The sequence below is a fragment of the Delphinapterus leucas genome, chromosome 4 (assembly GCF_059928025.1).
Source record: "Delphinapterus leucas isolate spDelLeu-1000000601 "Yukka" chromosome 4, BTC_Dleu_Yukka2, whole genome shotgun sequence".
Classification (NCBI taxonomy): Eukaryota; Metazoa; Chordata; class Mammalia; order Artiodactyla; family Monodontidae; genus Delphinapterus; species Delphinapterus leucas.
This window is the reverse complement of record NC_143132.1, coordinates 3,517,968-3,545,161: the sequence shown is the minus strand read 5'-3', so window position 1 is coordinate 3,545,161 and position 27,194 is coordinate 3,517,968. Positions and strand designations below refer to the sequence as shown.

General features: G+C 48.9%; 1 protein-coding gene across 1 annotated transcript; it reads right to left on the bottom strand.

The window, feature by feature from the left end:
* Positions 1–10,142: 10,142 nt before the first annotated feature.
* On the bottom strand, positions 10,143–25,244 carry TFF1 (trefoil factor 1). Its single transcript, XM_089910210.1, has 4 exons — positions 25,131–25,244; positions 14,395–22,914; positions 11,164–11,316; positions 10,143–10,695 (listed from the first exon to the last, which is right to left on the bottom strand). Exons 2-4 carry the CDS (start codon positions 14,468–14,470, stop codon positions 10,679–10,681), a joined length of 246 nt encoding a protein of 81 aa, XP_089766336.1. The 5' UTR covers positions 14,471–22,914; positions 25,131–25,244; the 3' UTR covers positions 10,143–10,678.
* Between the last annotated feature and the right edge of the window lie 1,950 nt (positions 25,245–27,194).

Here is a 27,194-nt window from a genome sequence, read left to right as displayed (position 1 = left end):
CACATGAAAAGCTGCTCAACATCACTAATTATTAGAGAAATGCAAATCAAAACTACAGTGAGGTATCACCTCACACCAGTTCGAATGGGCATCATCAGAAAATCTACAAGGAACAAATGCTGGAGAGGGTGTGGAGAAAAAGGAACACTCTTGCACTGTTGGTGGGAATGTAAATTGATACAGCCACTGTGGAGAACAGTATGGAGGTTCTTTAAACAACTAAAAATAGAATTACCATATGACCCAGCAATCCCACTACTGGGCATATACCCAGAGAAAACCAAAATTGAAAAAGACACATGCACCCCAATGTTCATTGCAGCACTATTTACAATAGCCAGGTCATGGAAGCAACCTAAATGCCCATAAACAGATGAATGGATAAAGAAGATGTGGTTCATATATACAATGGAATATTACTCAGCCATAAAAAGAAACGAAATTGAGTTATTTGTAGAGACGTGGATGTATCTAGAGACTGTCATACAGAGTGAAGTAAGTCAGAAAGAGAAAAACAAATATCGTCTATTAACGCATATATGTGGAACCTAGAAAAATGGTACAGATGAACCGGTTTGCAGGGCAGAAATTGAGACACAAATGTAGAGAACAAACGTATGGACACCAAGGGGGGAAAGTGGGGGTGGGGGTGGGGGTGGTGGGATGAATTGGGCGATTGGGATTGACATGTGTACACTGATGTGTATAAAATGGTTGACTAATAAGAACCTGCTGTATAAAAAAATAAATTAAATCTAAAATTTTTTTTAAATGTCAGTTCAAGGTTTGGATGGAAACATACTTAAAGTATATTTTAGAAAAATTGATATTATAAAAAAGTTTTTAAAAATATTGTATTGGAAAAAGAAAAGAATGACAAGTGACCTCTCATCTGAAACCATGCAATCTGGAAGGCAATGGAACAACGATATTAAAGTGCTAAAGGAGAAAATCTGTCAAGTCAGAATTCTATACTCATGGAAAATGTCCTTATTTTATTTTTTAGAGCAAGTCTAGATTCACAGCAGAATTGAGCAGAAGGTACAGAGATTTCAAAATACATTTTTAGACAAACAAAGGCTGTAAGAATCTATCACTTGCCAACCTCTCCTCCAAGGAATCTAAAATTGGTTCTTCAGGCTGAAGCTGTGGTTGTCCCTTGATGCAGGGCATGATTTCTCCACGTTGCTGCCACCACTTCCCACCTGGCTGGATTTATTCAGTTATGGCAGCGTTTGGGCCTCTGTCAGCATTTGGGCCTCTGTCAGCATTTGTGTTTACAGCCCAGTCTAGCCTCATGATTTCTCCCTTGGTTTGCTACAACTGTTTCCTAAATAATCTCTCAGCCAGAGTTTTGTCCTCATCTAGACAAAAGTCTGGTGCCTTGATTACCTTTATAAAGTGACAATCAGTACATGTCACTCCCCTGGCACTCCCTCACACCTCCCAGCCTGAAGCGTGCGTGAAAAGCAAGACCTTTTATGAGCTGGTCCCCACATACCCCCTCCCCCCGCCCTGCACTCTTCTATTGCCGGGTCTCCTTCATAACCTAAGCCTCTTACCCTCTAGACACACCCTGACCTCTGACACTTTGTTTGCATGTCCTCCTCTCTCTGCAATGCTCTTCCTCCACTCTTTGCCTTGCTAACTCCTGTCCACCCTTCAGCTCTTGACTCAGAAGCCACTTCTTCCAGGAAGGCCTCCTTCACTTCCCCTGAGAGAAGACAGGGCCCTTCACCCTTCCCCCAAGCCTCCTTTGTTCACCTGATTCACAACACTTAGCCACACCTGCATTTTAAGTGGAGTTTTATGTTTCTGGTTCCTTTATTAATTGTACCAAAGGTAACAGCTAAATCTGCAGGCCAACTTTGTCCCAGGTGATATTCTAAGGATTTCATGTACTGTATCTCATTTAATTCTTACAACAATCCAAATGAAGAGCTGAAACTGTCACCCCCAGTTTATAGTGTATACGGAAAAATAGTTTCCCCAAACAACACAGAAAGTAAGTGCAGGGTGGCATCCAGAACTGGACCTATGCCTCCTTTATTTTGAATCCCTAGAACCAAAGCCAGCAACTGCACAAACCAGACCTACTTAGTGAGGTGGTGTGGGGTGGAAAAATGGGTAAGTGACACCCGGAAGGTGAGGAAGAGGAGTCTGCCTCCTAATGTCACCCATGCGCCCAAATTTCCTTATGGAATTCATAAGATAATACCGAGGCCTGGATATATGCAAATAAGTAAGGCAAGCCTCTTCTCATCTCTGGATTAATTTCCTCATCTGTGAAATGAGAGCTGGAATGAGAGTTTATCAAATTATCTCCAAGGTCTCACATGCCTGGTGAACCCTCACTCGGATACTGACTAGGATAATATTTCATTTTTACACTGTCATCAGGGGAAAAAGTAAATTTTTATTACTAACATTTGCATGTACAGTGTTCCTAAATATAGAAGGTGGGGCTGAAAAACATGCAAACTCAATTTCCCTCCCCAGCATTCCAGGTTTCTGGAGTTTGGCTGTGCTGATCAATAGAATGGGTAAATAATAGACTCTTCTATGGGACTTCCCTGGTGGCGCAGTGGTTAAGAATCTGCCTGCCAATGCAGGGGACACGGGTTTGAGCCCTGGTCTGGGAAGATCCCACATGCTACAGAGCAACTAAGCCCATGTGCCACAGCTACTGAGCCTGTGCTCTAGAGCCCACAAGCCACAACTACTGAGCCCATGTGCCACAACAACTGAAGCCCACATGCCTAGAGCCCATGCTCTGCAACAAGAGGAGCCACTGCAATGAGAAGACACGCACTGCAACAAAGAGTAGCTCCTGCTCACCGCAACTAGAGAAAGCTGGCACACAGCAACAAAGACCCAATGCAGGCAAAAATAATAATAATAGACTCTTCTAAAACCCAGGACTTAATTTAGCTACATAATAAAGAAGATGGTCAAAGCTGGGAGGAGACATAAACAGATGAGCCAATGCTGATAAGAATTTGGTACAGACTTTAGGAAGGAGTAAATAGAGATGTCTTGATGGGTTATATTCGGGGGACATAATTGGACGGACATAAACCTTAGCATTTTTCAATGTATTGTGCAATGGAATTCCTCCTTGTCCTACTTTGAGGGACTTTAACCAAGATTTACATTCCTTCAAAATGTCTCTTTTGTACCCCTTTTTTATCTGAGTGGGAGCTGGCCCGTCTTGAAACTTACCACAAGTCAAGGAAAAATGATATATTATAGTAGGAGTTGGCAAACTATGGCCCATGAGCTTGTTGCCTGTGTTTAAATAAAACTTTATTAAAAACACAGCCATACCCATTCATTCACACATTGTCTATGGCCACTTTCTAACTATGATTGCAGACTTGATTACCTGTGGCAGAAACTGTATGGCCCAGGAAACCTAAAATATTTACTCTCTGGCCTTTTAAGAAAAAAAAAATCTGCCTATCCCTGTATTTTAGTCCTACAACTCTCTAAAAACAAAATTTTAAAAAGAAGGTGGTAAATATGTGTATTTATAAATGAAATGTTACAGAAATGCGCTTCAATGCTCTCTTCCCCTTCTGTAATCTGGTCTTGGAAATGGTATATGTAGTATACTGATTTTCAGGAGACAATTCCCCGCGAGTCTCTCACATTCCTGCAGATCTTGTGAATGAGACGCTAACTGTCCCAATAGCTTAGGACCTAAAATTACAGTTGAATGTTAATGATGTCGAGATGCCTTGACATCTGGCAATTGAGAGGCCGCGAGTGGCCTAACCACGAATTCTCCTCCCTACTCAGCTCCCACAGATAAGGCCCCTTAGCCAAACAACCTCCTTATCTAGGGACTGGGCACAGCTCCTGCTTATCCCTGAGGAGTGGACCTCACTTCCCTGCCAGCCAGCAGAACTAGCCAATCAAGTCAATCTCATCCTCCTGCAGGAACCAGGGAGCACCCCCCCCTCTTGATACTACACAGCTCCTTCCACAGCCCCTGGCTGTTCACTGTGTTCCTGAGTGCAACCCCCGTGTGGCCCCGCGTGGCAGGATATTTGTGTGGCAAACAACCCTGGAAGGTAGGTAAGCAGGCGGCAGAGGGCCAGCAAGCTTACTGCCCCTTGAAAGATTTAAACCCCTCGAGAGGTCAGTGTTTCTCTCCTGTAAGGCAGCCCACTGCGTGTGCCGGCACCCATCTGAGCTCATCGGTGCCACCCCTGAAGGACTTGGGGGCAAAGGGAACCAAGACAGGCATGCTGCTGCTTTCACTGCTTGCTGTGTGATGAGTAACAAGGTCCTTTAGCTCTGAACCGGGAGTCTCCTGTCCTCCGCCAGCAGCCATGAGGCTACTCGCTTGCAAGTAGGGTAAACTCTCAGCCCTTCTGAGTTCTCAACACTGATGAACCAGATAAGATTAAATATAAAAATCCCATCAATGTTTGCCTTTAGAATAGATGTTCCCTACTTTTAGGTTCAATCAACTACACTGTACCACGTATATATGTGAGTGTGTATGGCTTTGCCTAATTTAATCTGTTTGCTACCCCCAAAATGTCCGGCTCAGGGCAACGTCAAGAGCTGAGAAGAACAATTAAGAAATACCTTTAAAATAATACTATTTACCTTTCCGGAACTAACTGTAATGTGACAGCTCGGACCTTTAAATGGGTGACGGCTTGAGGTCTGCCAGGACATTCCTGTGCTGGTTTTTCCCAGGTATGTGTCTCTTCTTAGCTGATGTTTCCTGTCGGGCTCACCAGCACTGAATATTTCCACAAGCTGTCTCTGCCCACACTCACAAATAAACGCAAGGGAGTTTTCTTGAGCTAACAATACCCTTCCCTACAACCCTACGAATAGGATCTGAAGCCACAACTTGGCTTCAAGAGTTGGTTCCTGGTCTGGTCCTTAGTTCAACATGTCCTGAATAGAAGCCTATTGTTGTGTTGGCAATTTTCTAGAAACAATGATAACCTCCAAGTACACGGCCAGCTGCAGAGTGGAAAGGCTCACAGATCCAATTAAGGTGCTTGAGCCACGGGGTTTAGTAAATCTATCTCCAACACGTGATGAAAAGTGAGGGGCAGAAGTGGCAGGTTTGCACTCTGCATGGGGTGCAAGTGGGTGGAAGGACCACACACCTGGATCCTGGGTCATGAGATGCTCATGTGTCCTGTTCCTCTCTCGGCCCTTCCATCAATGCATGGTGACAAGAACCAGAACTGGGGTTTGAACAGGGGCCAGGACATGGGCAGTGCCACCACACACTCAGGCTTTATTGGGGAGACTCAGGGAAAGCAGCGTTGGCCCAACTGCAGCCCACAGTGACCCACAGAGCAGCCATGCTGTTAGTCTGTGTCTGGGATGACACGTGGAGCCTGAATTGGACCATGACCAGGGTCACCAACGGGGGCCTGATTAAGGATGACGGAGCAGTCAGGCTGGAGATACGCAGTCTGCTTCCTATGGATCCTCCATCCTGTCCCACCTGTGATAATGTTCTGCCTGTTCCATCCCCTTTGTCACATAACACACCCTACAGGTGACCCACTCACTCCCTGTCTGCCCTTAACACACAGTGTGAATGTCCCCTATGTCTCATGGTCTCTGGGTTTGCTCAGTGTCTGCATTCGACACATTCTCAGTCTCACGTATTCCCTTTGTTTTCTTACCACCTAGAGCAGAAGCGACTAGTCTCAGCAACAAGCAGCTGTGACCCCTGCCCTTTGGTAATTTGCATTTATTAGGGTTCCTTGGCTGCAAGTAAGAGACACCAGCTGTTATGGGCTAAAATGTCTCCTCCAAATTCATATGTGGAAGTCCTGTTCTCCAGGACCTCATAATGTGACCTTATTTGGAGATGAAGTCTCTAAACGTAATTAAGTTAAAATGAAGCCAGTAGGGTGGGCCTTAATCCAATATGACTGGTGTCCTTCTAAGAAGAGGAGATTAGGACACACACAGAGAACACGGAGAAGACGGTCATCTACACACCAAGGAGAGAGGCCTCGGGAGAAATCAGCCCTGCCCACACCTCAATCTTGGACTTCCAGCCTCTAGAACTGTGAGAATAAATGTCAGTTGTTTAAGTCATCCGGTCTGACGAGGATACCAGCGCAAGCTGATGAAGAAAGGGGAGGGTGTGTCACATGGCTTCAGTTGTCACTGGGACACCAGGGTGACAGCACTGCCAGCCTCGGGGTCGGGACTCGCTCTCTCTCCCTTTGGCCCCTCTCTGCACATCCACCTGTCCTTGCCCGGCCCCTCAGGCTGCGTGGGGAGCTGTGCTCACTTGGGCTCCTCTGTTACGCATTTGTTACCCATTCTCTCCAGGGCTGATACAGACGTGACTCCCTCCCACACCAGTTGTGTCCACCAGAAGACCCCTGACTTCCTCTCAAAATATGAATCTCTCCCAGGAGAAACTTCCTGGACTTTTGTCTGAAGCTCTTCAAGGACATGGAAAGTTCTAGAAAAATTCCCACATCGGTGGTTTCCAGGCTGGAGGGAAAGGGTAGTACGCAGGGTGTCAGACAGCCGTGTTGACTGGCCAGTTAGCCTTGTAGCTCCACCTGTGTGAAAACCAAGAAAACTCTAAACTGACACATCACTCCATTGCGTCGTTCTGAAGTTGAAGGCCTGTCTCTAAAAACGAAGATAGAAAACATAAAACTTTCCACTAACAAGCTACGTATTCAGATGTAGAAAGTATAAGGGTGGCTTTCCCTCCTCTGGCAGAAATCCCTGGTCTTGATGTGCAAGAGAGCTCACCCCCAAATAGCCTCCCTCAGCCTGGTTTCCAAGGTTGGGGGGAGGGAGCAGCGTGGGCCCTTTAAGAGCTGTGTGTATGTGCGTCTGCATGTGTGTGTGTGTGTGCATGCGTGTGACATGGTCCCCAAACTGTTAAAGGCCCCTTGTACCTTATCAGCGAGCTGTTCTTTACCACACAGCCTGCCTTTTTTCCACCACCTTCTGGATGCTTCAAGGTCTCTGCACTGGCCGTGAGAAGGCACCCTTTGCTCCTAAGCCCTGCCATCTTTTCTGCTTCCCTGGCCGTGGACTCCTGGCAGTAGTGAAGCGCGGGGCGGGGAGGTGGTCCAGGCTCCTGGGAAGCCCAGATTTCCCTCCCCAGGAGGGGTCACCAACCAATCGCCTTCATGGGGGCGCGTGACAGGGAGGGGCAGGTGATGCGAGAGCGTGACAGGGAGGCGGCCATAGGGGCAGGTCTGCCCCCGTGGGTGGTGGTGACTTCTTTACGGTCCTGTTCTGTCCCCCACCGGCTCCCCTGCCGTCTCCCCCGTCCTGGCTCTGAACACGGGAAGGACGCAACACCCCGGCTCTCACCTCTCTCCCTCCACAGCCTCACTGAGCGCTGGGACCCACTGGGATGTCCTGGGAGGCTGAGGCCAGACAGCACGGGCGGGCACGGGCCTGACTGCCCTCTGAGGCCACCCGGCTTCCCAGAGCATTTCCACCGGCATCTGTTCTGACAGGTCCCCCCACACGCTGCCTGGGCGCCTCCCTCTCTGCCCTCAGTTGCCTCCACTGTCGGAATTCCTAGGGATTTTGTGATCCTCAGGAAGCACAACGTGGCCGAGGCCAAGTCAAATCCCTTTCCCACCCGTGCGGGGTGCTGGACTGGGCACCCCTGCAGGAGTCCCCCGTGTTCTCGTACCCGTGCGGGTGAGCCCCAGAGGCCTGGTGTCCAGACAGTGGAGCCGTAGGATCACGCATCCACGCGGGTAAACACCAGGGGAGGTGGCCGAGCCATCGTGGATCGCAGATTTCTTTCCCTGTAACGTGGGGGGAGGGGGAAGGGTTTTGAAGCTGCTGGTCCTCCGTCCATTCACTCCCTCGGTGGGCAAGAATCCAGAGAAACAGAAGGAAGGCAGGGGACCCACCTGGCCTCCTGTCACCTGGCCTCCGCCCCACAGCCTGGTGCCTGTCAGCCACAGGAGTACTTAGGGTCAAGAAACCCCAATCTGTGCATCACAGCTCCCTGAAAAGTGGCGTAGCCCTCATGCTCTCTGCCCAGGAAAAGGGGGAGAATGCCCAGTTCAGCCTGCTGCTGCAGGAACCCCCAGGAGACCAAGTTCACCTCTCAGAGCCAGGGGGTACATGTGACACAAAGGGGCAGCGTGGGTATGGCCCTCGTGTCCCAGATCCCATTCTTGGCTTTCTCTTGATTGCATCCTTGAAATTATTAGTAAACCTTGATTCTAGAGGCTCTCTGGTTCAGGGGAGTCTGGTCTGACCTGTGTGCCTGCTCAATTGGGCGAGTTACTAAACATTTCTTGTCTTACCAAACGGGGATGAAGATGAGGGTAAGATAACATTTGTAATGGAGTTTGTTTCGAAAACCTAAAGAAATGCCTTTTAATCCTCCCCACATGCACCTCGCTTTGCCCCTGATCACTCCTGATTCTGAGCCCAAAATTCCTCCCGAGAGCCTGAGGCGGGTGGATGGCTCTGTGAGAAGTTAGTGAAACACTAGGTGTGGTAGAGGGGACAGATTGCCCACTGGCCTTTAACAGATGAAGGGCCCAGCCTGGAGGACTCACCCTGAGGACGTTTACTTTGGCTGAGAGCTTGTCCCTGCCCGTGGTAGCTGGGATGTAGACTCACCCCTCTAAGGTACAAGGAAGATACAGGCCTTGGCAAAGTCTTGGAAGATACAGAAAACTCAACCAGCAGAGGTTTAACCCATAAGGATATTTGGGTTTACTTGACATGAAGTCTGGAGGTGGGTGATGCTGGAGCAAATCAGCAGCTGAGGGAGATTAAGGCTCGAGTTCTCTGGCTTTTCCGCACTATCATAGAATGACTGCCTGAAGCACCACATCACACCCTCACACCACACAGCAAAGGCAGGCTGCAAGGGCCGTCCATGACCGCTAGAGGGCGCTCTCCTCTCACCAAGCAGTAAAAGCCTTTCCCCAGAGCCTTCAAGCAGATGCCTGCTCCTGCCTCATGGGCCAGAGCGGAGTCCTACCTCTAACTGAAAGAGAGGTTGGGAAAGTGAGTACTTTTTCCATCCTTTATAGGGTGGAAGTCAGGGAAGAAAGAAGGGAAGGAACGGATGTTGGGAACTGGGAAACGGGCCTGTTTTGTCATGGGGGAAAGCCCTCCTCTCTGGCACTGGGGAACGTGGGGAGAAGGTACAGGGGACGCGACAAGCTGGACTCCAGAAGAAACTCCAGCCGAGACCCCCAGACAGGTCAGTGGCAACCCAAAGGGCATGACGTAGACCCAAGGACTCCCTTGCTCCACAGCCGTGGGGGCTTGGTCCCCTCTGTCCACCCAGCTCTAAGGAGGGGCAGGAAAGTGGGAGAGGGAGGGTTCAGAGAGACTGGCGACTGCTACCTGCAGACGCTGCACAGAGTCCCGTCACACACTGCATTTCCAGAGGGGCCGGAGTAAACACAGGTAGTTTATTTTTACCTCTCACTAACAGGTGAAGATTGCGAGAAAGATCAGATAGGCTTCAGATTAAAAAAAGAGAGAAGCCAACATTTCTCTGCACATTCTCCCGCGAAGGTCATGGCACACGCATGACACATACACTATTGCACACACACGCATGCTGCTGTGTGCGTGTGCTGGGGTCCCCATCCTGATGTTTCCGCATGTGCAGTGTATCTCCTGGCCCCCGGGGCCTCTGTACCTAATTGTCCTGGTGGCCGAGGGTTGCGGGTGGGTGATGGATCTGCTGGAAAATTGGGAAGAAAACTGATCGCGCAGAGGGCGGTACCTCCTTCTGGGGACCAGGTGGCTGGGGAGGGCGGGAGGGCGGGGCTCCTGGGACCCCAGAGACAAGCTCTGGGAGGAGGCGTCCAGGAGCACGGCTGGCTGAGCTGAGCTCCCTGGAGCAGGGCTGACTGCCCAGGGGGCACCTGAGGCTGCTCGGCCCAGCACTGCCCGCCAGGGTGAGGCATCTGCCCAGGTCCAGGCAGGTCCGACTGGCTCCCTTCCGTCTTGCCTGTGTCGGTGATAAGGGGGCACCGTGGCCTCCGTATCTCCCACCCCACCCCCCATTTTGTTCTATTTTCCAGTTTGGAGTTCAAGAGTGGGGGGCCAGGCGGGTGGGTGTTTCCTCAAGACGTCAACCCGCGCCGTCCTCTGCAATTGTTGTTATTATTAACACTTGCAGACGCTTTGCGATGGATTCGATCTCCTAAGTCAGTTTCCATCTGGGGGAAGTGAAGAAATTGTCAGGCAACTTTTATTACCACCATGAATACGTAAAGAATGTGAGTAAGGTTTGGTGCCTGTTTTCATGATTTGACAAGGGTGTGACTCCGAGTTGCTTCTAAGACTGCAACCCAATGGCCTGGTGCACGGACGCTGATGGCTGATATCCATCGAGAGAGCCTAACGCAATTACAAGTCACGCTCTCATCTGGCCCAAGATAGCCTGAGTTAATGTGTAATCCACGATGAGAACCCAGAGGTGCAAATATCACATCCCTCCCTCAAAGGGAAAATCCTTTCTATTTTTTAAAAGAAGTACCAGCACAGAGTAACATTTATCTCTTTTAATTTTTAGGCTGATTTTGAGTACGAGGAATCAGAGCAGTCAATCCAGGCAGTGAGTTCAGGCTCAGAGGACCCCGAAACATCCAGCCAGAGACGGAGTTAAGACCCCGGCGCCGGGCTGATGCCATCCCCACCGGAAAAGCGTCTAAAACTGACACTCCCCTGCAAAGGTGAAGTGTGGGGAAGAAGAGGTGTGTTAGCAAGAATAAGTATTTTCTTTCACTTTTAAATAATTACAGAGAATTTGCTTAAAAGCGTGACCGGGAACATTCTTTAGAAAACAAAGATTGTCTTTATATTTTGTCATTCTTTCCACTCCCCACCCCCAAGCAAGCGATGAAGTGCGTTACCAAGGACAATTCTTCACAGATCTGTAGTTAGAGATGTGAAGAAAAGCCAGGAAAAAAAATAGGGTGCCTCACCCAGTGGGTCTTTCACCCCTGTGTTTCCATTCCCCAGCCCTGGATTCAGACTGATTTAGGCAAAACCACTTCTTTCTAGTCACCCCCTGGCCATTACTTTGGGTAAAAACGCAGCAGGCAATTCGGAGCAGGGTCCCGTGGTCCCATGCGGTGTTTTTTTCTCACGAATTCTGCATCTTCAGACCCCACGGTGTTGTCATGGGCTTACCTTCTAAAGGTTCATCAACGGCCACAGGATGGAAGCACCAGGGGACTCCAGAAATTTTGCTATCAAAGCAGCAGCCTTTACTTTTGCACTCCGTAGATGTGATACTGGGGTGACCACAATTTACCCTTTGATGGGGTTCCATCTGACACGTCTCTGAAAGTACATGGGCCAAGAGGTGAAGGTAAGTGGCAGGCTGGATCCCTTCCTGTTATTACCCGCACTGCAGCTCACTTCCTTTCCCCAATTAAATCAGCAGCCAGCCGAGCAGTTGATGTAGACCCAGGGCTCCCCATACAAGAGGAGACCCTGTCCTCATTTCCTGATGCGCAAACACTGAAACTCTGGTAAAATGCAAGGTGCCTGGGATTTGTAAACTTTGCACCTACCTAGATAATCTACTCATTTGCTCATTAATTTCAACAATTATTAAACTTTATTCACTCAATTGATAAATATCTGTGGAGCACCGCTTGTGGGTGCTAGAAACGGGAGCCAGCGCAGCAGAAATAGACAGGGATCTATTTATCCCCTCAGGGATCAAGTTCATGCCAGGCCCTGTGCTGGGTGATAGGGACCCAGAAATTAAAAATAGAGACGTTGTTGTTAAGAAGCTCACAGTCTGACGGAGGCGGGAGCTGAGTAAAGGCACAAAACAGCACAGTGCAACCAGCCGTGGGCAGGCCCAAGAGGGGAGAGTGACGACAGGCTGAACAAAGCAAGGAGGGCTTCCTGTTGGAGGAGGCTGACCAGATGAGGACGAGGCAATGGGTGCTCCAAGCAGAGGGAGTAGCGCATTCAAAGGTGGTGGAGAGAGAGAGCAAAGTGTGTTCGAGGTAAGATGGGGAGTCGGGGTAGGGTAGTTTGGGGAAGCCAGGCTGAGGGCTGGAGTGGACAACTTCAGCCCAAGAGCAAAGGGAGCCACTCGGAAGCTTTAAGCAGAGGGGTGACGACATTGACCCAAAGTGGAGAACACTCGCGGGCGGCTAACGGCTCCCACGTGTTCTAGATGCAAGATTGGGAGGGTCTGAACTCAGGGCCACAGTGTAGGGCTCTGAGAAGGCATACTGCTCAGACCGGGTGGTGGGCGGGTTGAGGCAGGTAGCAGAAGAAGAATCCGGAACCCCTACCCTGTCTCGTGGGTGAGGGGGGATGCTTCGAAGGTTAGGGGCTCCGCTCTGCACGTGGGCTCGGCGTGCTCGTGGATGAACGCCACCAGCTGGCCTCCAGAGAGAGGCCTGGCCATGCAGCCGCGCCATCCACTCCCGGACCAGACTCTGTCCCTGGGTGAAGGGGACGCGCAGCCAGGCCTTGGGAGTGTGGGTGGTAAAGAGACTGGGAGGGAAGGAGCCGGAACAGAGCAAGGAGGACCGAGGTTCAGGGCAGATGTGGTCACGAGCTGGCCTTGACCTGGAGCATCTCGCTCTCAGAAGAAGGCAGTCCAACCAAAGACAGATAGATGCCTGGCGTCTCCTAGACTGAGAGGCAGGATGCTCGCCTTTGGTCCCTTGTGAAGTCCACCTGAGCATCTTAAAGCGGAGCCCGTCACTCGAGCTGGTCTTTGTGTGTTTTTGTATCGACGTCTGAGGATCGCCTCTAGCTTTCTTTGAAGAAAAGTTTCTGTGGCTTTGCAGAAAGACGGGCGTCCATCTCCCACTGGCGGTGCAGCCTCTTGGGGACATCAAACACCCCAGGGTCTGGCCTCCCCGCCGTAGAGAGAAGGTGGTCATTGCCCACTCCACCGGGCAGGGTGGTGGGGAAGGTCAAGACAGGCTGTGTGTGCAGAGCTTGGACCACAGTTCTTTTGTCCTTTCTCTCCCTGCAGGTTGTGATGAAGCAGCCGGGGGAGGGGCAGAGGGCTGCTTTGCTGGGTAACCTGACCCCCTCCCAGCTGCCATCCTAAACGGGAACTGAAGATTTCCAAGGGTTCTGTCCTCAACAGGAGTCCATCTTGCCCACTGTTTTCTGTTGCATAACAGGACTAAATGGAAATGATTTCCAGCCAGGGCTACACTTGTAATTGGATGGAGTTTTCTAGTTTTCTGTTGTCACAGGATCGCTGACCCTGTGAGAACCACAGAGAAAGGTTGAGCCTTGGGCCACAGGGCAGGGGCCAGTGGGTGGCCAGAAGCTGGTGTGGAGAGTGGGGACCAGGGCTAGGCTGCCCAGCCTCCCGGAAGTGGACAATGCAAGGCTGCCCAGCCTCCCGGAAGCGGACAATGCAGTGGGCAGAGCTGGGGACTGGGGTGCCAGGGAAGATGCAGACGGACCGGGGTGCGGCCGGGTACAGACCACCCTCCTCCATCCCCACAGGAGGGCATATGTCCTTTCAGGTCCAAGCCCCCTCCCTCCTCCTTGCCTTAGGCCGTGGGGCCTTCCTCCCCCCATCCCGTCCTCACATGCCTGGTCCGCTGTTCCTGACATGTGAGGTCCTTGGAACGTGTCCAGAGATACATGGGACCCATCCTTTTACCTCCCTTCAAACCTCGATCGGAATCCTCATTTTGAAACCTTTGGAAAATCCTTCTCCAGCCCTCTCCCTTTAAAAGTGTATCTGCCAATAATAAGCAACATTTATTTAGCACTTTGTAGCTTTTCCCAAATATCATCACACGTAATTTTGCTGACAACCGTCTGAAGCTGAAGATTGACCCTGCTCTGCAGGTAAAGGATTTGAGACACAAACACGTTCAAAGGAAGCAATAGTGTCCTCCCTCCTTAATTCTCTTATTTGGTGACACCCATGGACTAGGCACTGATGGGACACATGCACCAGTGGGACAAGTGGTCTGGGTTCCACGGAACAGGGGGCCCAGGAGAGCCCACAGAACCTGCCAGCAGGGTTCCCAGGGGACGCCCGTCCTCAGAAGAGGCTCTTAGAGGTCTGTGTGGACCTTGAGTGGGTCCAGCCCCAGGGGTTTGGCTTGGGCATTAACATCAAAGATAGCTCTTTGAAATGTGATACTTAAGAGCCCCAGAATATTCTAGCATCAGTACTGAAGAGAGATGCCAACCGAGGCCACTACGTTCTCACCGCAGTCCCCAAAGCTTCCACGGGCCCCTCCACCCTGCTGCTATCTTCCCATGTTCTGCTTTCCAGAATCTTCCCAGGGTCTAGAACAGCCCCTGGCACTAAACAGTGCTTGGCTCAAAAGTACGTTGTGAAACCATGACTCCCAGAGGTGGACCCCTGCCCCCCGTGCCCACCACAGAGCAGGAAAGGGGGTGTCTTACCGGCCTCGCCCTGAGCCAGGCTGCTGAGGGCCAGAGCAAAGACCATGACCAGGACGCAGGTCACCTTGGGCTCCATGGCGGCTATGACCTTCCTCCTCTGTCCAAAGGAGACCACCGTCAAGGATAAGTGTGCGTCCTGGCCCTCGATCTTATACCACAGGCTCTGTTTGCTTTTTAAAGAGGGTCAGATAACGTTTGCCTAAGGAGGGCCCCGACACCCTTCATTCCAAGTAATCTCCATGATTAAAAGGTGTTTCCTAAACACAGCCAAGCCAAACTGACAAGTTTGTTGACAGAGGAAAATGCTATATTGCGCGGTCATCTTTGTTGAGGGAGTTGAGATTCAGAAAATCCCTCTCTTATCCTGTGGCAGTCTCCTTGGTCACGACATGGTCCAGTGCCTGAGCTTTTCGGAGACCCTCCTGCTAAATCAACAGTACACTCACGGGAGAGTGAGTCATAGGTGAGATGCCCATGCCAGGCACAGTGTATCAACAGTGACTCACCGGTCCCCCATGGCCATTCAGGGACGGACAGGCAGACAGGGGCAAGTGAAGCCCACTGGCCCAGCCTGGTCCTTTCCAACTGGGCATACAACTATTTCCAATGGTTTTAAGGATCCATGTGCCTGGGCAAAATGACCTGGAAATACCAGGAACTGGACTTCAAACTTCTTCTTTTTTTCACTCGTCTGTCTTGTCAGACTTTTCCATGGCAAATTGGTACATGAGCAAAGCACCCTTAGGCCCTTCAGCACCCTGGCCCTGTCCAGAGAGCCATGCCCTTCCTGTTGGCATGGACATTGAAAATTCACCAATGTTCAACATCCCACTTAAAGGAATTGTGGGAGCATTTTTACTTATTTACCTAAATTAATTAATTAAATTTTTTTTTTGCTTTGCTTTTTCCTTTCCCAGTGGAGTCCTTTTCACAGTGAGGTTGTGTGTACGAGAGCTGACGTGACACTGATGAAGTAGCGGTCTCTCCCTCTAGCAGGGGCCCTGCATCTGGCGGGGGGGGGGCTCCCTCTCTCAGGTCCTTGCGGTGCAGCCTCCTTGACCCTGTACCTAATGGGCCACCTCCAACCGCAGTGTCCCAGGTCCCTCCCCTGCTCTGCAGTTCTCACTGCCTTCTAAGGGACACAATGATTTGCTTACACTCTGTCCTTGTTATGTATTGACACCCTCGCCCCCCCCGTAGAACGGAAGGTCCACAATGCAGGGAGCTTCGTCTATTTTGTGTGTTCAGGTGGCCCCAGCACCTACGACAGTGCCTTATTCAACAAATATCTGTTGAAGAATGAATTAATGAACAAACGAATGAATGAATGTAAGAGAAATTCTTTTCTTCGGTGAAAGATTAGGTTCGGAGGAAAATGAGTCTGGCCTTGGAGAGAGAATAACTTCTCTTGGGTGACCTGGTAAGTGTGTCCTGGCAGCCCCTCTGGGAGGGGAGCAGGGTCAGAACTGGGGCCCCCACATTCTTAGTCAGGCTCACCCCCAGCCCGCCACCCTGGCTCCAGCTGCCGATCCTGAGCTGGAAACTCCAGGAGAGGCCCAACGGGCAGGATTCACGGTTGTTTGCTACATCCTTCCCTGTGTTTGTCTGACTGTGCCCTCCCGAGTGAGTGGGGGGAGGGTGGACGGGGGCCCATATCACTCTCCACACCGCCTCTCAGACTTGCAGCGGCGATTCCAAGACTCCTGGCGGACAACACTAACACAAGACCACACGATGGTCTTGTTCTTAAAAAACGGCCATTTGGTGAAGAAGACAGTACACTGAGTCGAGTATTGGTCCGCTAACGAGCTGGGTCGCCTTGTACAAATATTGTAAGTCCTCTTGGGATTCACTTTTCTTGATGGAAAATAATGTGTCCGGACCCTGAGGCAGCTGGAGCCTGATCTAACTTGCAGTCCTCTCGTGCTAGGGTTCCAAGTGGGCGCCCCTGGTTTTGCATGCCCAGCAGGCCTTCCTGCTTTGGGGCTAAAGTTTTCCATCTCCAGGCCCCCTCCCCACACCGAACTCCCACTGTGTGTAGTTTGACTTGGCCTGCCCCCCGTCGACCTCCATCTCACAGTCACCCTGGCTCTGCCTGGGGGTGCATGTCTGAGTGGGGTGGGCTGGGGTCCTCTGTCTGCCCATCCTGATCAGCTCTCTGAGCCCCTGGAGGTGGTGCTGCGTCAGCTGTGTCTCCAGCCCTCACATCCCCTGGCTTTTGGCCACTGTGGTGGCACCAGCAGGACATGGGTACTTGGGAGAAAGTGAACTCAGTGGGCGGAGGTTGCCTCCTGGTCCCTCCTGGCAGTGTCACCCTGGACAGGCTATACCTCCATGTCTACCCACAGCCCCGTGGGCAGCCCTCTCCACACAGCAGTCTTCTCTGGCTCACCAAAACTGACCCCTTTCTTCACTCCTCAGGCTGAGGGTTTCACTAGCTCCAAAGAGAGGTCAACACTCTCTCCATCGAACTTTCCTTGAATTACCCAGATTTGGAGTGACAGGCCTGCTTCCTGCAGGGCCTCTGACTGACACAGAAATTGCTACCAGCAGTGACCCTGTTAACCGACCCCGGAAATGAGACCCAAGGTTGGCTCCCAGGGCATGTCCCCTGGTTGGAGAGGTGGAAAAATGTCCCAAACCTACCAGAGGTGATGTGGAGTGAAGTGTGAGATAAGGTACCTGGGGGCATCTCGTTTCCATGGTAACAGTCACGTGATAAAGATGGGGGTCAGTTGGCTTCTTCTGAGAGCTACACAACATTCAAGAAGGAAAGAAGGAATGGAGGAGTGAGAGTGTCCCTCTGGGAATGGGAAAATGGAGAGGCTTTCCCAGCTAAGCCTCCACTGTTGTGAGGCAGTGAGGGCTGGGCTCAGGCTGGGCCAGGCTCCTGGATTTGCAGCACCAATTAGACGTCCATCACGTCCCACTTCCTTACACCAAGGTCTTGGCCTTGGAGAGCAAAGAGTTAAACTCTGAGACATGGGGTTGGGAAGTTTGGGCAGAAAGGTGAGGCCGAGAATTTGGGATCCTGAGCAAATACCCTGACCCTTCTCCCCCAGCAGAGATGACCCCTCCACCCCCATCTGAGGCCAAGCATCTCTCCCCTCCATAAATGCTTCCACTGACCATTGACCACCCAAGGGTTCACACGGGATGTGGACACAGGATGGGGCCATCTCCACAACCCGCATCGCTTCCAGGTGCATGAGGGTGAGACCCCTCATGGCCCAGACACAAGCACTGGCCTGCCAGGGTGGACAGCCTGTGCCCAGGAGAGTTGCAGAGCTGCATTGGCAGGATTCTGGGGAAGACTGAGGGTAGATTTGGGGGTGTCAGACCACAGAGGATGAGGTGCCAAGCTCAGAGGACTGACATCGTCACACTCCCCAGGATTCGGGGCGGATGTGCTGGCCAAGCGTACAGGAGGCTATGACTGTCCTGTGAGTGGGTAACCAAGCCCTGGGCTTGAAGGTGGCCAAGAGTTCATGCAGGGGAAATGCCGGAGACCCACCTTCCACCTCCAAAACATGGCAACCTCACTACTCAAGGTGGCCCTGGGTTAGCAGCATCCCACCCCTGGGATCTCAGCAGACACACTCCCTCCCAGGCTTCATGAAGTCAAATCTGCATTCTAGAAAGTTCCCAGGTACTTCACAGGCACGTTAGCTGTGGGAGGCTCAGTGATGCTGCAGGTGAGGGGGTCCCGGCTCAGGGAGGCTTCAGTGTTGGATGGACCTATGATGTGCACCCTTCTCGGCCACCCTAGGGTCCAACATCCCTTGACTCCACACTCAACCATCCTCCCCAGGCTCCTGCCAATGCAGTCCTTCAACTCTTTTGGGTTCTCCCATCACTCAGATGTTCAAAAATGCCCTGGTGGGGGGCCACCAGGATTTTCACAATCCCCTCTGGTCTTCTCAAGTCTTTGTAGCCCAGAGTTGATGTGGGACCCAGAGTCCCTCACCAAGAATGGAGGCCAGGTCCCCTTGAGGAAGAGCCTTACAGCAAAGCCACAGATACAAGTGATGAGCCGTCCCCCAAGCCTTCCCCAGAGTGATCTGAGCCATTCACTAGTACTCGTTTGCTAGGGTTTAATTGAGTTCCCCAAAATATGTTGCAGTCCTAACCCCCAGTATCCGTAAATGTGACCTTATTTGGAAATAGGATCTTTGCAGATAATCAAGTTGAGATGAGGTCATTAGGGTGGGCCCTAATCCATTATGACTGTGTCCTTATAAAAAGAGGATATTTAGACACAGACATACACAGAGGGAATATGATGTAAAGACACCCAGGGAGAACACCATCTATAGCCAAGGGAATGCCTGAGGCTGTTAGAAGCTATGAGAGAGTTACCCTCAGAAGGAACCAACCCTGGTGACACCTTGATCTCAGACTTCTAGGCTCTAGAACTGAGAGACAATAAATTTCTGTTGTAAATTCAGCTTGTGGTACTTTATGATACAGTCCTAGAAACTAATACAACCAGGGTGACTACTACTGGAGAAAGAAAAATATCTAGGCTTTCTGAAGGTCATTAAATATTAGAACTGACACTAATCCTCAGAGCCCAAATCTCCTGTGGTTCACCAAAGATGGAACCTGTGGATTTCAGGTGCTGGTTGAAGTCTTGGTCCAAGACATGGTCTCACTATGGGTTCAGTGAGGTGACACACACATCCCTTGGGGATCTCCTAAGGCCCAGAATAGATACACTCAGTAGCTACATTGCTTCTCTGATTTTTGGAGAGGCATATTATAGCGGAAGTCTCTCTCACCAAGACAGGGAAGAAAAACCACTATCACTGTCCAGGAAGGAATTGCAGAAATCCATGTCACTATCAAGGATGTGAAAGATTCAGGAGTGGTCACTGCACTTGCCCTTTGAGCTCGCATGTTTGGCCAGTGCTCAGGCCAGGTGAGTTACAGAGAATGACTACAGAGCACACGTTCTCTGTAAAGGGCCAGGTAGTAATTATTTTAGGCTTGGTGGAACACATTTGGCCTCTATTACATGTTCTTCTTTGTTTTATTTTTGTAACCCTTAAAACATGTAGAAACAATTCTTAGTTTAAAGGTTGTATTAAAACAGGCCACACACAGGATTTGGCCCACAGACCGACATTTGTCACATCCTTGATATATAGAGTATCATAAATTTAACCAAGTGGTGATGACAATTGTTGCTGAGGTTCTGGATGAAATATCATTACTGGAGCAAATTCCCTGGCACCTGATATGCAGCTACTGACCTAGAAAATGTTTGGTTTTCCCCCATTCCTTCAGAAAAAATCATCAGAAGTACTTTGCCTTTCCATGGCAAGGGCAGCAATATACCTCTACTGTGTGAGTTATATTGGGTTACATCAAGTCCCCTGTTCTCTGGTATAACACATTCAGAGGGACCTTGAACATTATGTTAAACATCCCGCTGGCCCATTACACTGATGACAGGATGCTATGTTGATTGCATTTGGAAAACAGGAAGTAAGATGCCTTAGCGAAGCACAGACGTGTCAGAGATTGGAACTGCAAAAGTTCAAGGACCTGGCCTATGAGTGAGGTGTTAGGAGACCCAGTACACTGGAAATATCCTCTTGAAAGAGAAAGATAATTTTCTGCAGCTTGTACCACTCACCCCCAAAATACTCATGTGATTTTGAGATAATATACACAACATTTGGACATATTGTTCTGGCTTATTTACCAAGCCACAGGTAAGTTTGCAATTTTGAGTAGAGTTAAGAGTCATAGACTGCTTGGCAGCAGCTGGTCCAGGCTGTAATACAAGATGCCCTGCCACTGAGCCCAGAAGTTTCTATGGCTTGTGAAATATTCATGGCAGACACAGATAGTGTACAGCACCTTTGGGAAGTCCTAATAAGTGAAACAGCACAGATCTGTCTAAGTTCTCTGTTGCCATGTGCCAAATGACCCCAAGACTTAGAGGGTTAAAGCAACAAACATTTACCGTCTTCTAGTTTCTGAGCTTTAGTTGTGCCACCACAGCTTTCCTGGGGCCTCTGGCTCAGGGTCTCTCATTGGCTGCAGTAGGTGTCGTCCAGGGATGAATGCAGAGCTCATGAATTCAAACACATCAATTTTCTTTTCCCTGTCCATATACAGATGGCCCATGTAAAAAGTGGCAATGGTGACATATAGGATCAATCCCATGAGTTTCTGCTCGCTGTGGCTGATCTGAGTTATACCACTGAATTCCCATCAAAGGCTGGCACGTGAGACTGGATATAGCATCATTACCCAGGAGCAGTGGCCGGCAAGCTGGCAGCAAGTTAATTTGATAGGATTCCTTGCATTACAGAGGGCCAGGGGCACATAGTTTGGGTCTGGACATGCCTTCCCTCTGAGCCTGCAGCCCCTGGCAGCACCACCACTCACTTGTGAATTTACAGCAAGTGTAATCCAGTGCACAGAATACATCACAACACATTTTAGGTCAAAGAAATAGAACAATGTCCCAGCTATTCGCTGGTCTTTCCACATGCCCACCACCCAGGAGCAGCTAGCTTCATAGAATGATGGACCTATCTGCTTGGCAGCCAGCAGTATATGCCTCAAACAGCAGCAGAATATGGGACCATCTCAAGCCAAGTGTGCCTGTCCAGAAACCAAGCAAGAGAAGTAGGAGTGGCTTTTCTGATGACTAAAGGATGTAAGAAATTTTGCTTCCCATCCCCGTGACCATGGCCTGAGTGCTGTTGCCCAAGAGAGGCTGGCTTCCACTTAGAAACACACTCTTGGTTCCACTGAACTGGCAGTGGAGAGAGTACCCTTGACCTCTTCAGGCCCCCGAACCAGCTGGCAGAGAATTATCAACTAGAAGGAGTGGTTCTAATTCCCAAAGGAAACTGTGTAACTGCTGCACCGTGGGAACCAGCAGGACAATGCTTGTAGCCCAAGGGGGTCACTGGTAGTGCTTTCTCACTCAGGGGTCCTGGTCGATGGAAAACCAAAGCAACACAGTAAATATAAGACCACTTAAGAACTCATATCCTACAGATGTCAAGATTTGGGTCACCCTACCAGGGAGACAACCACATGCAGCTGGAATGACTGCAGATGGTAACAGGACATGAAATGGGAAGGAAGCGATGATAACCTACTTTGACCTCTTGACCAACAACCAAAGCAGGTACTGTTGCAGCTATGTTTAATGTAAATTAAAGAAAATGACAGTAAATACTTAACAAACTTCTGGAAGGTTTAGGGATTTCTAACCCTTGTAAAAATGAGAGAAATCATCTAAATGTATATAAATACGTAGGTAGAGAGCAAATTTGACTGTGTAAAATATCTTGAACTTCGGATATCAAAAAATTTTAACTGTGCAAAGTTTATAGTATATATAATGGACGAAGGTTTAAAAACTTTAAGATGTAAAGATCTCACGCAAAATGATTTCTAAAACCCTGGAACTCCAATAATTAAAGAACATGAACACAAAATTCTTAGAAAACAATATGCAAATGATTAAAAATTACCGGAAAAGTGAGAAAAAATATTAGCAATCAAAGAAATAATTTAAAACAATAACAATATTCAAACCAATCAAATTGTCAGAATTTGATTTTTTTTAAGAGAAGATTCAATGCTGCTGAATGAAGCTCAGGTGAAATGAACACCTACACCCATAGTAAGTGGAAATCGGCATCACCTCTGTGGAAATCAACATGGTATTTTGCACCAAGAATCTGAGAAACAGCACACTCTCCGACCCAGTAAATCTACTTTGGAGATGTCCTAAAGAAAGAATCCCAAGCACAGAAAAATCACTTTTTTCCCCAAGAAAAATCATTTTGCATGAAGATGTTCATCAAAGGAAATCTTACTAATTGTGAAAAATTATAAGCAACTCAAATTACCAGTAGTAGAGAAATCGCTAACACATCTTGGTTACAGCTACATGGTGAAACATGCAACCATCACTAGTGTATTTCTATGGAATTTGTAATCACGTGGAGAATTTTCATCCTGCAGTGTTAACTCAGAAAGAACAAGACAACAAAGCTTTACAAACAACTCAGTAGAAAAAAAGGGAAAAAAAAGAAGATACACCAGTGGGTGTCACTGTGAAAGGGTGAGTTCCATCCCTTCTCTTGGATTCTGCTTTCCTGGTCATTGAAATGTTTTTTGTTTGTTTGTTTGTTTGGTTTTTTATCTATGTATTTTATTTATTTTTGGCTGCATTGGGTCTTCGTTGCTGCGTGCAGGCTTTTCTGTAGTTGTGGCAAGCGGGGATTACTCTTCATTGTGGTGCAGGGGCTTCCCATTGTGGTGTGCGGGCTTCCCTTTGCGGTGTCTTCTCTTGTGCGGAGCACAGGTTCTAGGTGCGTGGGGTTCAGTAGTTGTGGCACGTAGGCTCAGTAGTTGTGGCGCACGGGCTTAGTTGCTCTGCAGCATGTGGGATCCTCCCGGACCAGGGATTGAACCTGCGTCCCCTGCATTGGCAGGTGGATTCTTAATCACTGTGCCACCAGGGAAGTCCCTGAAATGTTTCTATAAGGCACATAATAAACTTTTATAATTGAAAAATACTGTATTTTTAAAAATGAAGTGTAATGGCTTTGCTCTCCCCAAAAAGAGAAAAAGAGGGGAGTTTCCCTGCCACCTCCCCTCCATGGGTGAGGCAGTGAGTCAGTCCTGGAGCAGGTATTTGACCTTGGAGGTGTTCCCCACTGGCCACACCCCACTGACCTGCTTCCCCCAAGACCTGCTTGCTCACACCTTCCCTAAACCTTCCCTAAAGTTAAACACAGGTCAGGAGTTGGTGTGATCTGCCCATAATCCCATAGATTTCAGCAATCCCGCTGAGCAAAGCCACACATTCCTGTCCACTGAGTCCTCGATCCACACAGAGGCCGTGCCAGTGAGGTGCAGGCTCGCACAGGCCTCTACACACTTTCCTCCCCGCTGAGCCCAGCAATAGCCTTCACCACCCTTCTCTGTTCAGAGAGGGAATGCCAAAGCCCAGCAATCCCTTCCACTAACCAAGGCTCCAAAAACCCACCAAGTCCTAACCATGGCCTCCAAGGAATTTAAAACTAGGTGTGAGAGACAAGGAGCCTGATACCTGATTCCTCAGCCCCAAGCCATCCCTGCCAGCCTCCCTGACTCTGCCAAGCTGCAGCTAAGCATCCTACACTCAGCTCGGCACCAGCCAGGGTTGTTTTGCCCAGCAAGTGAGCCTGGAATTCATCTGCTGATTCCTTGCCTAGGTTCCAGGAGCCTGGGGTAAGTGCGGACACTGTACATTCTCCCATTGATCTGCACCTCAGTCCCCAAGGTGAGGACAGCACCAGCCGCCTCCCAGTGACACTGACTGTGTTACTTCCTCCCGCCTGCTGTCCCTGGCTGGAGTCTTACCCCCTCGGGCCTTGGTGCTGCACCTCTCCTAACCATGAGACCAAATTTCAATCCATGTCTACTCCAGACAGAAGTGTGCGAGTATATTTGTTATTTCAGGCATGAGGACTTTCCATCTGGCCAGGACTGGTGGTGAACCGTCTCCACTCCAGCAGAGGAAAGAATAAGAAGAATTACATGTAAACTACCCTTAAGTGGGGCTGCCCAAGGATGGCAGTTACTAGCCCCTGCTTTGCTCTGAGGCTGTTTCTGTAATACTGTTTCATAAGCCCCAGATTATCCTGTGGTTTAGTGATCAGTCATGATTGACCAGTAGGGAGAGTTTCATTTACTGGACAAAGGGCCTGGATTTGATCATCTCAGAAGAGCCTGACTAAACTTTATTTCAATTTTATACTTTTTGTTCATGTCTTCCCTCTACTTTTTCTAAATAGAGTTCCCAAAGACTGGGCCCTAGAATTCAGGCAAATCTGATTGCACGTCCACTGGTTGGAGTATGATGTATAAAGGATTATGATTCTTGGGCCAAGTCTTATCTCACTGGTTGTGTCCTAAACTGGTTCTCTTGTCCCTGCTGTGCAGCACCTTCCACAAGACAGAGGCTCTGAGAGCAGGTGTGGCACTGGTCAGAGGGGTATGGAATAGGCCACCTCCCAGACTTAGTTATTAGCATTCCAGCTTCGATGCAAACTTCACCCTGATGGAGACGAAACCACTTTTACCATTCAAGTTGCTACACAAGTTTATGCAAAAACAAATGACAGAAAGAGTCCCCTGTACCAAGGATCCTGTTTTCTCTTCCTAACAGCCCTAACATATAGCCAAGGCTGGTTATGAAGGAGGACTCAGGGGCCTGGGGGTGAGGTTAAGAGAATGTCCTGAACCCTATGGTTCTTCAGTGGTGGGTAAGACCTGGACCAGGTGCCCTGACCTCACCCCTCACCCACCGCCCTCCAGAATGGCACTGCCTAGCTTCTTGGTGAAAACCAGAGGCATCTCACCAAAGCAGCCTGATGGCTCAGGTGCCAATCACGTACCCAAGATGTTACCACATAAAATGTGAACCAGCTTGGGCCGTTTAGCATCTTCTTTATGGTGTCACCAGCAATGTTAAAATGAGTGGCTTTGGTTCTGAGCCCCATGTCAGGCTTCCCAACCTGGGAGTCCGGCAACAGGAAGAGGAATTCCTAGAGAATCAGACTTTGAAGCCTAATGGGATTTGATTGCGGGACTTCGACAGGACTGGGGGAAACAGAGACTCCACTCTTGGAGGGCACACACAAAGTAGTGTGTGCATCGGGACCCAGGGGAAGGAGCAGTGACCCCAGGGGAGACTGAACCAGACCTACCTGCTAGTGTTGGAGGGTCTCCTGCAGAGGCGGGAGGTGGCTGTGGCTCACTGTGGGGACAAGGACACTGGCAGCAGAAGTTCTGGGAAGTATTCCTTGGCATGAGCCCTCCCAGAGTCTGTCATTAGCCCTACCAAAGAGCCCAGGTGGGCTCCAGTGTTGGGCTGCCTCAGGCCAAACAACCAACATGGAGGGAACCCAGACCCACTCATCAACAGTCAAGTGAATTAAAGTTTTACTTAGCTCTGCTCACCAGAGCAACACCCAGCTCTACCCACCACCAGTCCCTCCCAACAGGAAACTTACACAAGACTCTTAGATAGCCTCATCCACCAGAGGACAGACAGCAGACGCAAGAAGAACTACAATCCTGCAGCCTGTGGAACAAAAACCACGTTCACAGGAAGATAGACGAGATGAAAAGGCAGAGGGCTATGTACCAGATGAAGGAACAAGATAAAACCCCAGAAAAACAACTAAATGAAGTGGAGATAGGTAACCTTCCAGAAAAAGAATTCAGAATAATGATAGTGAAGACGATCCAGGACCCCAGAAAAAGAATGGAGGCAAAGATTGAGAAGATGTAAGAAATGTTTAACAAAGACCTAGATGAATTAAAGAACAAACAAACAGAGATGAACAATACAATAACTGAAATGAAAACTATACTAGAAGGAATCAATAGCAGAATAACTGAGGCAGAAAAACGGATAAGTGACCTAGAAGACAGAAAGGTGGAATTCACTGCTGTGGAACAGAATAAAGAAAAAGAAATGAAGACAGCCTAAGAGACCTCTGGGACAACATTAAATGCAACAACAATCACATTATAGAGGTCCCAGAAGGAGAAGAGGGAGAGAAAGGACCAGAGAAAATATTTCAAGAGATTATAGTTGAAAAATCCCTAACATGGGAAAGGAAATAGCCACCCAAGTCCAGGAAGCACAGTGAGTCCCATACAGGATAAACCCAAGGAGAAACATGCCGAGACACATAGTAATCAAATTGGCAAAAATTAAAGACAAACAAAAATTATTGAAAGCAGCAAGGGAAAAATGACAAATAACGTACAAGGGAACTCCCATAAGGTTAACAGCTGATTTCTCAGCAGAAACTCTACAAACCGGAAGGGAGTGGCATGATATACTTAAAGTGATGAAATGGAAGAACCTACAACCAAGATTACTCTACCCAGATCTCATTCAGATTCGATGGAGAGCAAAAGCTTTACAGACAAGCAAAAGCTAAGAGAACTCAGCACCACCAAACCAGCTCTACAACAAATGCTAAAGGAACTTCTCTAAGTGGGAAACACAAGAGAAGAAAAGGATCTACAAAAACAAACCCAACACATTAAGAAAATGGTCATAGGAATATACATATCGATAATTACCTTAAACATGAATGGATTAAATGCTCCAACCAAAAGACACAGGCTTGCTGAATGGATACAAAAACAAGACCCATATATATGCTGTCTACAAGAGACCCACTTCAGGCCTAGGGACACATACAGACTGAAAGTGAAGGGATGGAAAAAGATATTCCATGCAAATGGAAATCAAAAGAAAGCTGGAGTAGCAATTCTCATATCAGATAAAATAGACTTTAAAATAAAGAATGTGACAAGAGACAACGAAGGACACTACATAATGATCAAGGGATCAATCCAAGAAGAAGATATAACAATTATAAATATGTATGCACCCAACAGAGGAGCACCTCAATACATAAGACAACTGCTAACAGCTATAAAAGAGGAAAGCGACAGTAACACAATAATAGTAGGGGACTTTAAAACCTCACTTACACCAATGGACAGATCAGCCAAACAGAAAATTAATAAGGAAACACAAACTTTAAATGACACAATAGACCAGGTAGATTTAATTGATATCTTTACGACGTTCCATCCAAAAACAGCAGATTACACTTTCTTCTCATGTGCACAGGAACATTCTCCAGGATAGATCACATCTTGGGTCACAAATCAAGCCTCAGTAAATTTAAGAAAATTGCAATCATATCAAGCATCTTTTGCAACCACAATGCTTAGTAATCAAT